At 37.9% G+C, this 13,653-nt stretch overlaps 1 protein-coding gene across 1 annotated transcript; it reads left to right on the top strand.

The window, feature by feature from the left end:
- LOC18587744 lies at window positions 1,213-13,626 on the top strand. The gene is made up of 19 exons (XM_007011726.2): window positions 1,213-1,409; window positions 2,331-2,994; window positions 3,085-3,173; window positions 3,298-3,396; window positions 4,438-5,131; window positions 5,267-6,298; window positions 6,370-6,487; window positions 6,742-8,558; window positions 9,471-9,609; window positions 9,740-9,860; window positions 9,932-10,015; window positions 10,121-10,567; window positions 10,839-10,934; window positions 11,516-11,680; window positions 11,785-11,964; window positions 12,114-12,227; window positions 12,305-12,487; window positions 12,997-13,041; window positions 13,380-13,626. Exons 1-19 carry the CDS (start codon window positions 1,317-1,319, stop codon window positions 13,512-13,514), a joined length of 6,315 nt encoding a protein of 2,104 aa, XP_007011788.2. The 5' UTR covers window positions 1,213-1,316; the 3' UTR covers window positions 13,515-13,626.

Genomic DNA, 13,653 nt, shown 5'->3' with positions numbered 1-13,653 from the left:
CCCCATCGTTGCCTGCTATATTCTGCTGCTATTAGATGCTGTTTTCCATTTCCAGGATAAAGACAAATGCTAATTCCTCCAACAAAGACAGCATATATACTAGTACTAGTTCTGTCTACGTTTTTTTAAGTGAATCTAGAATCAAGACCCAAGCTTACTCCACCATGGATGATCATTCAAGATGATATATAATATATTAAGTTTAGTATTAAAAATTATAATTTATAATCAAATTCGGGTAATGAATATCTTATAATTATTATTCAAATTTTACTTAAATTGACAAACTCGTGATGAATAGTAATTTTATTAGTAAAAAAATCCATTATCACTGCTAAACATAGTCTATGATGATATATAATTATATAACATAGTTATGTGAGTGGCCTATTTTGGACATAATAGCTGAACTACTATTGGGTTTATTGTAATCATCATGTTAAGAAGCTTTTATTAGAAATTTCACTAGGCCCAGCCTTTGCTGTCAATGGACCCGAAACCAAGAAAGGAACAAATAAAAGAAGACAAAAGTCGCCATCCAGGAGCAGGACAAGGTTCTCCTCCCCAAACCTTGGATAAAGGGTTTTTAATGTACTTAGCAATTTGGGAATAAGGCTATACTATACCCCACCTCATCCAAACACAACTTTTTTTTTCCCGGTGGAACCCACCTCATTTTCCAACCACTCCTGACCCCACCCAATTCTTTTCCTCCCCATTCGCCCAAAATATTTGGGTCCCACACCAACCTTTGGCTCGCATGCCCGGAATTGCTCTTGCACTCGCTCTTCTTTTTGCAATCAACAATCCCGAACCCAGTTGTATTAGAGATCGACGGCCCACGATCTCCCATCTCTCCACCTATCAATCACCAAATCAGAAATCTGACGGTAAGCATTCATTTTACGAGTTACACGCGTCAATATGTCAGTGACCGGTCAACGTTGCCTCGAACTAATACATTTCAGATGCTCTCTCTCTCTCTGTCTGTGTTCCTCTGTCTGTAAAGTAATGCCTCTTTTTCTTTTTCTCAGTTTCTGAACTCCATCAATACCCTTCCTTTTTTTCCCCCCCTTTTCTCTCTTGTTTTTCTTCTTAATTTAGGGTTTTTTTTTCATTTATTTCCTTCATTGCCTATGTGATTTTTGGTTGGCTTGTTTACTGTGTAGTTGCTGTAAAGCTGAGCTGTTTGGTTGGGGGGGGGGGGGGGCATTGTAGTCTTCAATCGCTGAGAGTTGTTCTCCTGGTTTTTTTCTTTCGTGGTGATTTCGATGGTTTTGATAGGGAAGGGTTAGGTTTTTATAGAATATTGAGAGATGGATAACTCTTGGCGGATCAAATTTGATTCTACATTGCAGTCGTCTATGCCTTCAATGGCTTCATCGGCATCGCAAGAGCCTCAAAATCAGGTAATCGATGCATCTATTTAAATATATGTTTTGAAATCATGGTGAAGAGGCACCGGTTGGAGCAATGCTTATTTACTTATTTTGCAGTTGATTAGCTTTTTTTTTTTTTTAAATTACTGTTGTTAAGATAATCTTGATGTTAGTATTTCTGTTTGGGATTGGGGCATTTCTATTGGTTGTTGGGGATGATGCTACATCGGGATAGAATGATATAAACTGGAATATGATATTCCTGCAATGCTGGTAGTTTTTGCTGCTTTAAGCTATGTGCAGTGAAACTCATGATGGTCATGCAACAATGTCTGCTTGTGTGTTGAAACAACTGGTGAAAGAATTAGTGTTTCAAATGAATGCAGACAATCTATTAAATTTGTGGCGCAGCTCTGCAGTGTTTGAAGTTCTCTGGTACGTTAGTTTTCACTCAGGCAAAGTACAAGGGCTCTTAGGCCTCTGTTCACGACCAAAGGGAACTAATGGCTGATGTTTTAGATTTAATAAATATTGAACTTAGGCTGCTGATCAGAATTGATAGTGTGGCTGAAATCTCACTGGTGAGAGAAGAAGTAATGCCCTTAGAATCCAAGTTTGGTGGGAGGGGGAATATGTTGAATGGACAAATGTAGGTTGTAGAGTAGGAAAATTGCATGTAGAATACTACAGGGATCTTATTTCTACTTACAGAGGTAACATATGCATTGCATTCATGTTTTTGTTTACCTTTTTCTTGGTATTATTTCTTCACAGTTTAGAGTGTGCAAAATGCTGAAATCTTATTCCTGATTTTATTGTTTGATTCTGTCATCTTTGATGAAGAGAACTTACTCGTGTTGTTACTTTTGAAGTTTTGACTTGTGAGTTTGATTTACCTTACTCACTTGTGCTTTTTTTTCCTTTTTACTTATCATTATTTTTTAAATACAGATGGTGATAAATTCTGGCCAGTATTTTCACCAACATGTTGCACAAGATTTAAGTTCAACATTGCATGGAAGAATGCGTGATCCCATGCCTCCCAACAGTTCAAACTTATGTTCCATTAAGTCTAATCATTCTGAACAGGCAAATTCATTTCTAGCTCTTCTATCTGGGTCACCATCACTGTTACAGTGTGATTTTCAGGAATTGTCAAGTCGAAAAGTATTCAATGCCTCTAGAAGTGTCAATATCAATGATTTTGGAAGTGAAATTCCACCAATTGCTGGTGCATTGCTATCAGAAACTCTGAGCAATCAAAACACACAAAATGGGGCAAATTCTGTTGTTCCATCTAGACTGGTATTAAGTTCCACTGGTAGTGGTGTTTCATTTTTGCATGGTAGCCTTCATGCATCTAACTCAAATCTCCAGACTTCAGATCTGGCCAAAGTAGTCAATCATCTCAGGCTTCCTGGTACTGAGAAAGTAAAGGATGTACCCACCCTGAATGGGGATTGGTATGGTACCAGTTCTACTACAAAGGCTGGGAATCTCTATAGCAAAAATATCCAGATGTCAACAAAGAGAGCAGAAGAATTAAACTCTTCTACATCAGATCAGTCATCAACTAATTTAAGTGGGTGCCCTCGCGTGTTCTGTTTGGGTACAGGTCAGTGTATGATATGTAATTCATATTCTGGTTAATAGTCTTTCATATTGGATATGGCTAACATCTTTTCTTTTTAATTTGATGAAAAAGGTGGGTATCTGCTTCTCAGCAATACAGGACTTCTTGGTATTGTTTGCTCATGTCATTTTTTTCACACATCTGTCTCCAAATTTTGTGAGGTAACTTGCTCGTGTCTGTTGTCTTTACTATGTTTTCTAGCCCTCCTACTTGTATCGCATGTTTTCATTACCATTTGGAGTAGATTCATGCTTACAAGTTGTTGCCACTGCTGTCATGTTGCAGCATTCAGGATTATGTGATGTGAACCCGGGGGATGCTGTTCGTATGGAAAGTGGAGAGACCATTGCCCAGTGGCGGAAACTCTACTTTGAGAAGTTTGGGGTAGGAGTTACATTGCCCTTGTTCTCAGTGTTTACTTCAAATGAACTCTTGAGTGTTTGCTTCATTATCCCAAACATGCATGTGGTGTGCAGTGTGCATATGTTTCCATATATCAATAATGTGATATTCAGAATTTAAGGTAATCCTCTTCCTTTGGGGAGCATTTTGATATATAAGAAATATGACTAGTTTAGAAATAATATTACCTCTATAAGATGATTAATCAATCTTCAGGATAGTGTGTTCATGGTAGGGTTATGCTCAGGGGTGAGCTTTAGGGGCTGGCAGGGGCCCTGTTACCCCCTTGGCTTGTTAAAGCTTCCTTGAAGACGTTGAAAAATATTCTTTTTCATTCAAATAAGAGACAAAATCTTATTTGCCCCCACCCCTCCCTTTTTTTCTCGGAATTTGACCCCCTTCATGAAATTTTTGCAATGATGGTAGTAAGTTCTTAACTTTTATTCAATAAATAACTTGATTTTGTTTGACCCTTCTTAAATATAGCCATTGTTATACATATCTTAATTTTTTAGCTCCTTAGCTTATGAATTTGCCTCTTTAATAACAAGCATATTGACATGAAATATTAGGTGAAATAATTTCTCTCCTTGTTGATAAAGAAAATACAATTAAAGAAAGTTAGTTCCTATATATATTGTGCATACAAAATCAATTGTGCCTTTTATGTAATAATTGCATTATTATTTCAATTAAATTTAGTGTTCATTTTACTCTTTTTGAAAATATTTTCACCCCCCCCCCCACAACCCAAAATGAAATTTCTGGCTTAGCTTTTATGCTTTTGTGTAAATCTAGTGCAATTGCATAGGGAAAGTTGAATATCGGGGTGGGGACACGTAGAAGCAAACTCATATTAGGTTTCTCCTGGCAATAGTTTTGTAGACCTTGCATACCACTATTATAGCAGTTATCTTTTCAATTTCTCTATCTTTTACCTTTGGGATTGAAAGTTGTATTTCTTATTGGCATGTGTTTGAAGCAACGAGAACACTGGATGGTGATGTTTTTATGATGCTTTAGATCAGGGTTCCGGAAGATCATAGTGGATGGGACTGGCCTGAAGGATTGTTACCAACTGCTGGTTTGGTGAAATCTAGTGCGACCGAGCCCAAAATATCTAAAACTTCTCACTTGGTTAATCAAGTTGGTTCATCTCAAGGTTTGTCAAGGTGCATGGACAATACAATGTCTCCAAGTAATCCACAGACTGGGCAGAATTCTGCTACTGGTCTTTTACATAACAAGCAAGAGCAAAAAATTGAGGGTAGTAGTAACTTTCTTCTCAAGCACTTGATTGGTGCTTCGCAAAGTAATTTGCATGATGTGGCTGATGGCCAGAGAATGGAGTGTGCTGTCACCAGGAGTTCAACAATGTCCACATTTGTTGGTAGGGATTCAGATAATGGTTGTCAGTCCATGTCCGTTTGGATTGATTCTATATTGAAGACCGGAAACTCATCCCTTGCCCACTCTAGTTTGCAAAATTTAAGAAGCCTCGGTCAAAATTATGATGTCAGTGCAGCTAAAATTGCAGATGATGGTGTAATTTCTGACAGAGATGCTACTTCCTCAAATGTGGAGTTAAAGCTTGGGCAACCATATCAACAGAGTCAGCCTATAGGAAACACTGCTCTACCATTCATTGCACGCAAACGTTTTGGCACAGTTGTTGATCCTCCTAAGTCATGCTATCCTGAGCCAATGATTCATCATGGTGGGTAGATAAATAGTTTTGCCTGCTAGATCTTTATTTGTAGCATATAAGTTATAGGCCATTTTATATTTATGTGTTGGTTTTTTGGTGTTATGGCTAAGTGATTATATTATGATTAGTCCTGCAATAATGCAGCTAACTTTTGCGGGGAGGAGGAATCTAGGCAATATTGTCATCATGATGCAGACTCATCCAACCGCACTGCAAGAAGACAACAAAGCCATTTGATCCTTGGCAATCATGCATTTGGTGTCAGCAGTGTCATGGATGCCACCAAACTAGACAAATGCAGAGGTGATGCCACCAAGAGTTTAGTAGTTCCCCTACTTCCCCAGCTACCACTGGAGGGGAGTGCACGCTCTAGAGGTGCTAATAATATGGCTGGTGAATTTAGCATGCCGAAGACATTTCATTGTGAATCTAATACTACAAAGTGTGACCCACTAAATACTCCCTTGACAATTGGAAACACTTTAGGGAGACAGTTGAATATGCCTGAGTTGGGTTTCTGCAGATTAACTGACAAAGGTAACGCAGGATCAGAATGTGTTTCCTTTTGCACTGCAACAGATCCAGCATTGAGAATTCATCAGCAGGTAGAAAATCCTAGAAATGTCACAGGAGTTGTGCCTGGTTTTTCAGCAGTGCATGGAATGGATTCATGTCAGTCATCCAATATTCATTCAGATAGATTTGATGAGAGAAGCTGTCTCAACCTTCCTGGGAACTCTTCTTTCATTGGAAGTAGTGGATATACTGATCAAGCTTATCTTAGGATGATGAGTTCACATTTGGGCTCTGGACAAATTTCACAATCCTCTGCTGCTTCAATGGGCTATCAATTAGCTACTTCGACCTTTATACCAGGTCCAACTTCCACCATTTCACAAGAGAGCCCTTGTTTGCTTGATGACAGTATGAGACTGCTTGCATTGAGGCAGATATTGGAGTTGTCAAAGCAACATGCAACTTCTTCAGTTGGAATGAGCCATGAGCTAGGGAGATTTGATCGAACTTCTAATCCCAATGTACAGCATTGTCTTATGGAATCATCAAAATCTAGGGAAGATAGGCATGGAGCTATTGTTCCCAGCAAGCTAGATGTTTTTGAAGGTGCTGCAGCATCAGTTCCATCTCCTGCTGCTGAAAAATCAATCCCCAAGACAGGCAAGTGAGAATATAAAGATGTTGCTTTCCTCGTGCATGTATATGTATTAATTGTTGTTTTCATCATCCAGGGTTGAACAGCCGCTGTGATTTCTCAACATTGACACAAGGGCTTTCACTATGTTCTAGAGAAGTTGACATACCTTGTCAATTTTCTAATGAGCCTTTTCCTAATCAGTCTACATTGAGGTTAGCTTTAAACTGCTATGTTATATTTGCTGAAACTTGAAGCTTTCTCATATCCCTTTCCCTTCCTCTTCTTTCCCTTGTTAAATAAAATATTTGCTCACTGGCTACACACCCACAGACCTTATGTTTAAACTTCATAATATATTTAGTATATGTTGGCTGGTTATGTGTGTTTTTTGAAACATATGTGAGTGGTGAATTTAGTTGTGGATGTTATCCTTCCTAGCTTTAATTTTCTTATTCAATGTTTTTAGGCTCATCAGAGGTGAGAGCATCACGCAATCAAGTGAGCATGCAAAATGTTGTCAGAGAGTACCTTGTACATATTTTCAGGGCAACTGCAACTGCTCAGCCCATGCAAAGTGCTTAGAAGGATATTCTGAGTGTAGGGTTGGAAGATCTCATGTTACCTCCAAGGAACAGTTTGGTGTCTGTCGTGAAGCACCTATGTCAGTTACTTCTGAATTTGTTAGAGATCATGTTATTCCGAAGGAAAGAACTAGTTTATTGTATCAAGGAGGAAAAGTGAAGGGGCAACTTCCTGTGAGAATTGCCTGTCATGCCTCTCAGTGGAGAGATGTTCCAAGCAAGCAAAAGGAGGCTTGCAAAATGACACTTATCAATCCATCAGCTGAGGTGTTAGATGCAAGTGGATGTGCTGAAGATCAGCATGGAGATGCAGGTATGCGCTGTATTGGATCTGCTGTAAACAGAGCTGCCTCATTCAAAGGTCAAGACATGTCCAATATTTCTTCTGGATGTTCTGCCCCTGATGTCACCCAGGCATCAATTGAGGTTAACAATATGGATTCTTCTACCATTGATGCTGAGGATAATGGATATATGAATGATCTTGTAGTTGACGAAGGATCCGGTATTGATAAATGTTGTTCATCAAATGATGCTCATGAAAGTGAAAGAAGTGCTGCATTTATAGGTGTTTCTTGCAGGAGTAAGATAAGAACTAAAGGATCTCCCAGAATTCTGAATGGACAGCCATCTTTTAGTCTGCTTGATGAGCTTAAACTCATAGATTCCTTGACATGGAAAAAAGGTAAAAATCAAATTTATACGAGCATTACTGGTAGTGGGAGGACCAATCATTTGAAAAAAATTAGGAGAGGCTCAAAAGCTGGAAAGAGAAAGAGAACAGTTAAATTTAGGACACTGGATGCAGCCTTTCCTCCTAAAGTTTCTTTTAGACACTGTTCCAGCAATAATGGCAGTCCTCAGTTGCCCTCTCGTTCGTCCAAAGATTGGCAGACCCTCATTCCATCAGGGTTAGAACCACATGGGGATACTGATTTGATTCAACCAGGAGAATTGTTTTCAGCCAAAATAGTTTCTCGGAAAAGAGATTTGCATGGTGTGTATAATGATCAGGATGGTGAAGAAGATTATCAGCCTGAACTGAAAGGTGATGCTAGGTTTGGTAAAATTCCTGAAGTTTCAGGTAGAAAAAAGTTAAAGAGGGCTGGGGCTTTTGATTCCTTTGAGAGTTTGGGGACATCAAAATCAATTCTTAGAACTGTTGAAAAATCTTATAATAGCAATGCAGTACATTGCATAAAGGCATTTTCGAGTCTTGAGGTGACATTTTGTGATAAGAAAGATAGGCCCATAGTTTGTGGAGAATATGGTGAAATATGCAGCAGAAAGTTTGCCACAGATGAATTGAGGCCTGCAAAAATTGTTCCTCTAAGTAGGGTTCTTAAAAACACAGAACAATGTACCCTCCAGAAGAACTGTAAACCCAAAAGTACTCTGAGGAAGTCAAAGAAGAAAAGAAGACCTAAGAGCACTGTATACTTTGATTTGAAGAAAGCAGAAGAAAATGGAGGCAATCAATTTTCAGTCTCTCATGAAGTGAGTGGCTGTCATGTTGAAGAAGGCAAGAAGACTTGTGTGAGTGGAATTAAACAATTTGATAACAATTCATTCATCTTGGAGAAAGGGAAGGATGACAGAAGTGAGAAATATTGTTGTATTCCAGATGGTATTGCTTATAATCGATCAAACATAAGATGTAAGGAAATACGAAAACGCAGCCTTTATGAGCTGACAGGAAAAGGTAAATTTCACCAATGTTTTCATAGTAGTTGCATTCCAATAATATAAATTTATCCTTAAATTTTGATAGGAAGGGTATCATGGGTGTTATTAAGGGTCGAGTCAAATGTGTCTTGTGGATGTAGCCTTCAATAGTTTTACCTTTTTAATGCCTGGCATTACAAGGAAAGCAAAAGCTTTCGGCTAAACCTAATACATTGAATTTTGGGCTGTATGCACATAACCCTGCTTTTAGTATACACTTATAGTTGTTCAACCTATTTTGGTGGTTTGCAATTGTATTTTTTACTTTTATCTGTATAGTTCAACTTGGATGCAATTTGTAACTAGCTTATTTGTATAGGTTTCATGAAATATCAACTACCTAGATCCATCCCATCCTCTCTTCGTTTTACTTACCTTGTCTCCTTTTTTCATTGTGGTTATCATTTCCATTTCTACTGGCTTTATAAAGAAATTTGAGTAATCTTTTCTACTCTTGTTTTACTTGACACCATAATAGGTGTTGTTTCCTATTGCTAACAGTTGACGGTTATTGAAACCCCTTAAAATTTTGAAAATCTAGCTGAAGAAGCTGAGTACATAATCTGTTCTGTTTATGTGTCTCACGTGATGAAGTGATGAGGTATTCCCTCCATTAGTAAAGTGGGTGTCTATGGACCATGATATGTCTGATGTTACATTTGGTGTGCTTAGTAATCTTTGGATGTTCTGCAAGTGGTAAACTTTCTTAAGTATTGGATAAAAAAGAAGCATTTTAGAATCCTCTGTTTAACATTAAAGGGGCTACTTTTGAATGTGCTGCAAGTGATGAATTTTGGATGTTGTGAACATGTGCATGGCAAACATTTTTATTTGTGATGTTTGGTCTTGTTGAGGGTTTACATCATTGATTTCCTTCTTCAATTGTCAGGAAAAGAGTCTGGTTCTGACAGTCATCCCCTTATGGAGATCTCAAAGTGCATGCCTAAGATGAAAGTGAGGAAACGTTTGAAGGAAACTGGTGATGTTGAAAGTCATGGACATAGATCATCCAACATGAATGCTGAAAAGTAAGCAAGTGAATTGATTTCTGTTTTCAGGGAGAGTTTCACCTTTATTTGATAGATACTTTCAGAGCTTTAAAAATGATGATAGTTTTGATTATGTCTAATTGCTATGGAATTATAAATTATGTTACAGATCTATCATGCAGACTAGGTGCTCATCCATTGTTGATTCAGATGTATTCTGCTGTGTTTGTGGAAGCTCAAACAAAGATGAATTTAATTGCTTATTGGAGTGTAGTCGATGTTCAATCAGAGTATGTACTCATTTCAAGTTTGTGCCTAATTTGTTAATTTATCGTTATCTAATTCTGTTTTCATGATACAGGTGCATCAAGCTTGCTATGGCATTTTGAAAGTGCCAAGGGGCCACTGGTATTGCAGACCATGCAGAACAAGTTCTAAAGATACTGTAAGATGTAGATTTAACCCTTGAATAGTTGCTGCTCTTTCTTTTTATTTGAGTTTTAATGTGTCGTTCTTGCATTCTTTCATCTCATTTTTTTTCATCATTTAGGTGTGTGTTCTCTGTGGATATGGTGGTGGTGCCATGACTCAAGCATTACGAAGTCGTGCGTTTGTAAAAGGCCTTCTGAAAGCTTGGAATATTGAAGCAGAGTGTGGGCCTAAGAGTACAAATTATTCTGCTGAAACTGTGCTGGATGATCAGAGTCTGGTTGTCAGTAATTCATTTTGTAACTTGCAATTTAAAGATCTTGAGCTGTCAAGAACTGCTTCATGGAAATTGGATGTGCAAAACCAATTGGACATTATTCGGAACTCTCCTTGCCCTGATAGCAAGTTAAATTTGTATAATAGTGTAACAGCAGGAGTACTTGATTCTACTGTGAAACAGTGGGTTCATATGGTCTGTGGGCTCTGGACTCCTGGAACACGTTGCCCAAACGTTGACACCATGAGTGCTTTTGATGTATCTGGTGTTTCACGCAAAAGAGAAAATGTGGTAAGTTTATGATACTTGAGGCAAATATAGAATACCCTAAACAGCATTGCCTGTACTTGCACGTTGATATATCTTTGGTCATGCATGTCCCATGGAAGTTTTTTGTCATGTTTTATAAATGTGTTATGCTACTGATACTAAAACAAGAGCTTTAAACAGATTTTATTTGTGTCACCTTTTTGTATATTATTTGCTGATTTCATTGAGGTGGCTTGAGTGTATTTTTGGATTAACTTCTCCTGGAAGTGACCATCAAGTTTATTTCTCCCAGGTTTGCTCTATATGTAATCGACCAGGTGGCTCATGTATACAGTGCAGGGTTGTGGATTGTTCAGTTCGGTTTCACCCTTGGTGTGCTCACCAGAAGGTCTCTACTCAAGAAACTGAAACGTTAATTGCATTACTATGTTATTATATGCATAATCACTTATTATTTTAGGTATTACTTCTGTAGTTGCTGAAGCGATCAATTCTTTCCCTTTCTATATTGTAGGCTGTGAGCTAGATGTTCATCACAATTCAATTATCAGTCTGCTCACTAATTCATGGGAAATACTTTGGCTAATACTGGCTAATTGCAATATAACTCAATATGTTTACATATTTAATTGCTTTAACACCTATTTCTACATTGTGCTTAAAATTGAAGTAGCATGCAATTGTGTTTTCTGCTGCTGCCATTTTTATATTAATAGCATGAATGCTAAGGGGCATTATCTGACCCCCTAGCTGTATGCTTCTCGTGACCTTAAATTTTCAAAATGTCTTTAGCATTATATTTTGGTTATGCTAATAACACGTCTCATAGGGCTTTTCTTGAACCTGTTATTACTTCTATATGTTTTCCCAATTAAACATGGAAGGGAAGACTGCTAATCACAATTCGCTTTGTTGATTGTCCCTAGGGGTGTGTGGCATTCCTGATTCACTTTGTTATATTGCTTGCAGGGTCTATTACAAAGTGAGGTTGAAGGCATTGATAATGAAAATGTTGGATTCTATGGAAGATGCATGCTTCATGCCTCACACTGCACATGTGAATCTGGTAGTGAGCCCACCGATGCTGAATTGAGTCCTTCTAGAGAAAGGGAATCAACCTGTGCTCGAACAGAGGTACTTTATCTATTTTTTAAGTGTGGGCAGGAGAGTGGGGTGGGTTTCTTGGGTTATCTAATCACTGGGGCACTCATATTGTGATATATTGCTACCTCTTTTAGGGTTTCAAAGGCCGCAAACAAGATGGCTTTTGGCACAACATCTATGGTCAATCAAAAAGAAAGACTGGATGCTTTGTTCCTCAAGAGCAGTTAAATGCTTGGATTCACATTAATGGGCAGAAGTCATGCATGCAGGGGCTTCCAAAGCTGCCAACGTCTGATATGGAATATGATTGCCGGGTACATTAAAGTTGCTTATTTACTGGTTGCTTTTATTCCTAGTACTATTTGCCTACATGCAAGCATTCTAACTATAGAACTTCTTTTGATAATTATACCATAATTAGTCCTTGTAAGCCTAACTGTTCTGCTTTCCACATTACTTGCAGAAAGAATATGCTCGCTACAAGCAAGCAAAGGGTTGGAAGCATTTGGTAGTTTACAAGTCTGGCATACATGCACTTGGTCTTTACACATCTCGATTCATTTCCCGTGGTGAAATGGTTTGACCTTCTTGACCTTAAGACAACCAGATTTTCTTTATAATTGGAAAATATGACATAGGTCATGGTTTTTTTAGGTTGTTGAGTATGTTGGTGAGATTGTGGGGCTACGTGTGGCTGACAAAAGAGAAAATGAGTATGAGTCTGGCAGAAAAGTCCAGTACAAAAGTGCATGCTACTTCTTCAGGATAGATAAAGAGCATATCATTGATGCAACCCGCAAAGGGGGGATTGCCCGTTTTGTCAACCATTCATGTCTGGTAATTACTTAAATTTGTTTAAAGTTTTTTTCTTGTAAGAAGTGGTAGGAACCATGGCCAGGGGTACGGGGCTGACCTTGGGGGTGCAACATGGCACCTTTTTCCCAGGTCTCAATGTGGATCAATTTTGGATAACCTTAGGGTAAAGTTTGCCAAGACCCCTTCAATTAGTCACCAAACTTTACCTGAACTTCAAGGCTCCAAGCATGGTATAGTTTTAATGGATCATCCGAGTATACTTGAAATCCATTTGAATGATAAGTTAAAATGTACTAAATTAACATGATCATGTGTCTACCTAGGAAATTGGAATGGAAGGGTTCAAAATCTATTTAGAAACAAACTATTAGAGTTTAACAAGTCATTAGCTATATTTTACATTATTGTTTTTTTCTTTTTTGGCCACCCCAATGGCACTTGGGCTTCTAGCAAAGTTCTCAAGTTTTTCTCTTTCTACCATCATTCAGCTTTATCCAGGTTTCTCACTTCATGCTCAATTTCTTTGACAGCCAAATTGTGTTGCCAAAGTGATTTCTGTGAGGAATGAAAAGAAGGTAATTCCAAATTTAATTATGATACTTAGTATATGCTAATGAGATTCAAAACTACTACTTGTTCATGTACAGTGTACAGAAGAGAGTACTTGTAATTCATTCTATCATTTAGTTTGCCATTTTCTTAGTAATGCCAAGCTGCTTTACTTGCATAGTATGTTTGGAAAATATGGTTGATCTGAAAACCGTGATACAAGGATACTACAATATTTACCATCTTACCATTTCCTGAAAATAACCTTCGATGGCACTTAGAGTTCAAAAGTTTTAGGTATCTAGAACTTATAAGACTGGGAATTACAATGGCATTGGCTTAGTTATTGGTTTGTTGGGTGCAGGTTGTCTTTTTTGCAGAGAGAGACATATATCCAGGTGAGGAGATAACATATGACTACCATTTTAACCATGAGGATGAAGGGAAGAAAATTCCTTGCTTTTGTAATTCAAAAAATTGTAGGCGTTACCTCAACTGATTGTACATAAAAACTGTTAAATTCTTTTTGTTGTATTACTGTCGATCCCAATGGGTTGTCAAATTTTGTCCTCTCTGCTTTGCCAATTAATATCAACTGGTATTAGCCTGCACCTTTTTGTTGGTTCTAAGTTTCTTTT

This window comes from Theobroma cacao, chromosome 9, assembly GCF_000208745.1.
Source record: "Theobroma cacao cultivar B97-61/B2 chromosome 9, Criollo_cocoa_genome_V2, whole genome shotgun sequence".
Taxonomy (NCBI): domain Eukaryota; kingdom Viridiplantae; phylum Streptophyta; class Magnoliopsida; order Malvales; family Malvaceae; genus Theobroma; species Theobroma cacao.
Note: the sequence above shows the minus strand (reverse complement) of the source record. Positions and strands in the feature narration are given on the sequence as shown.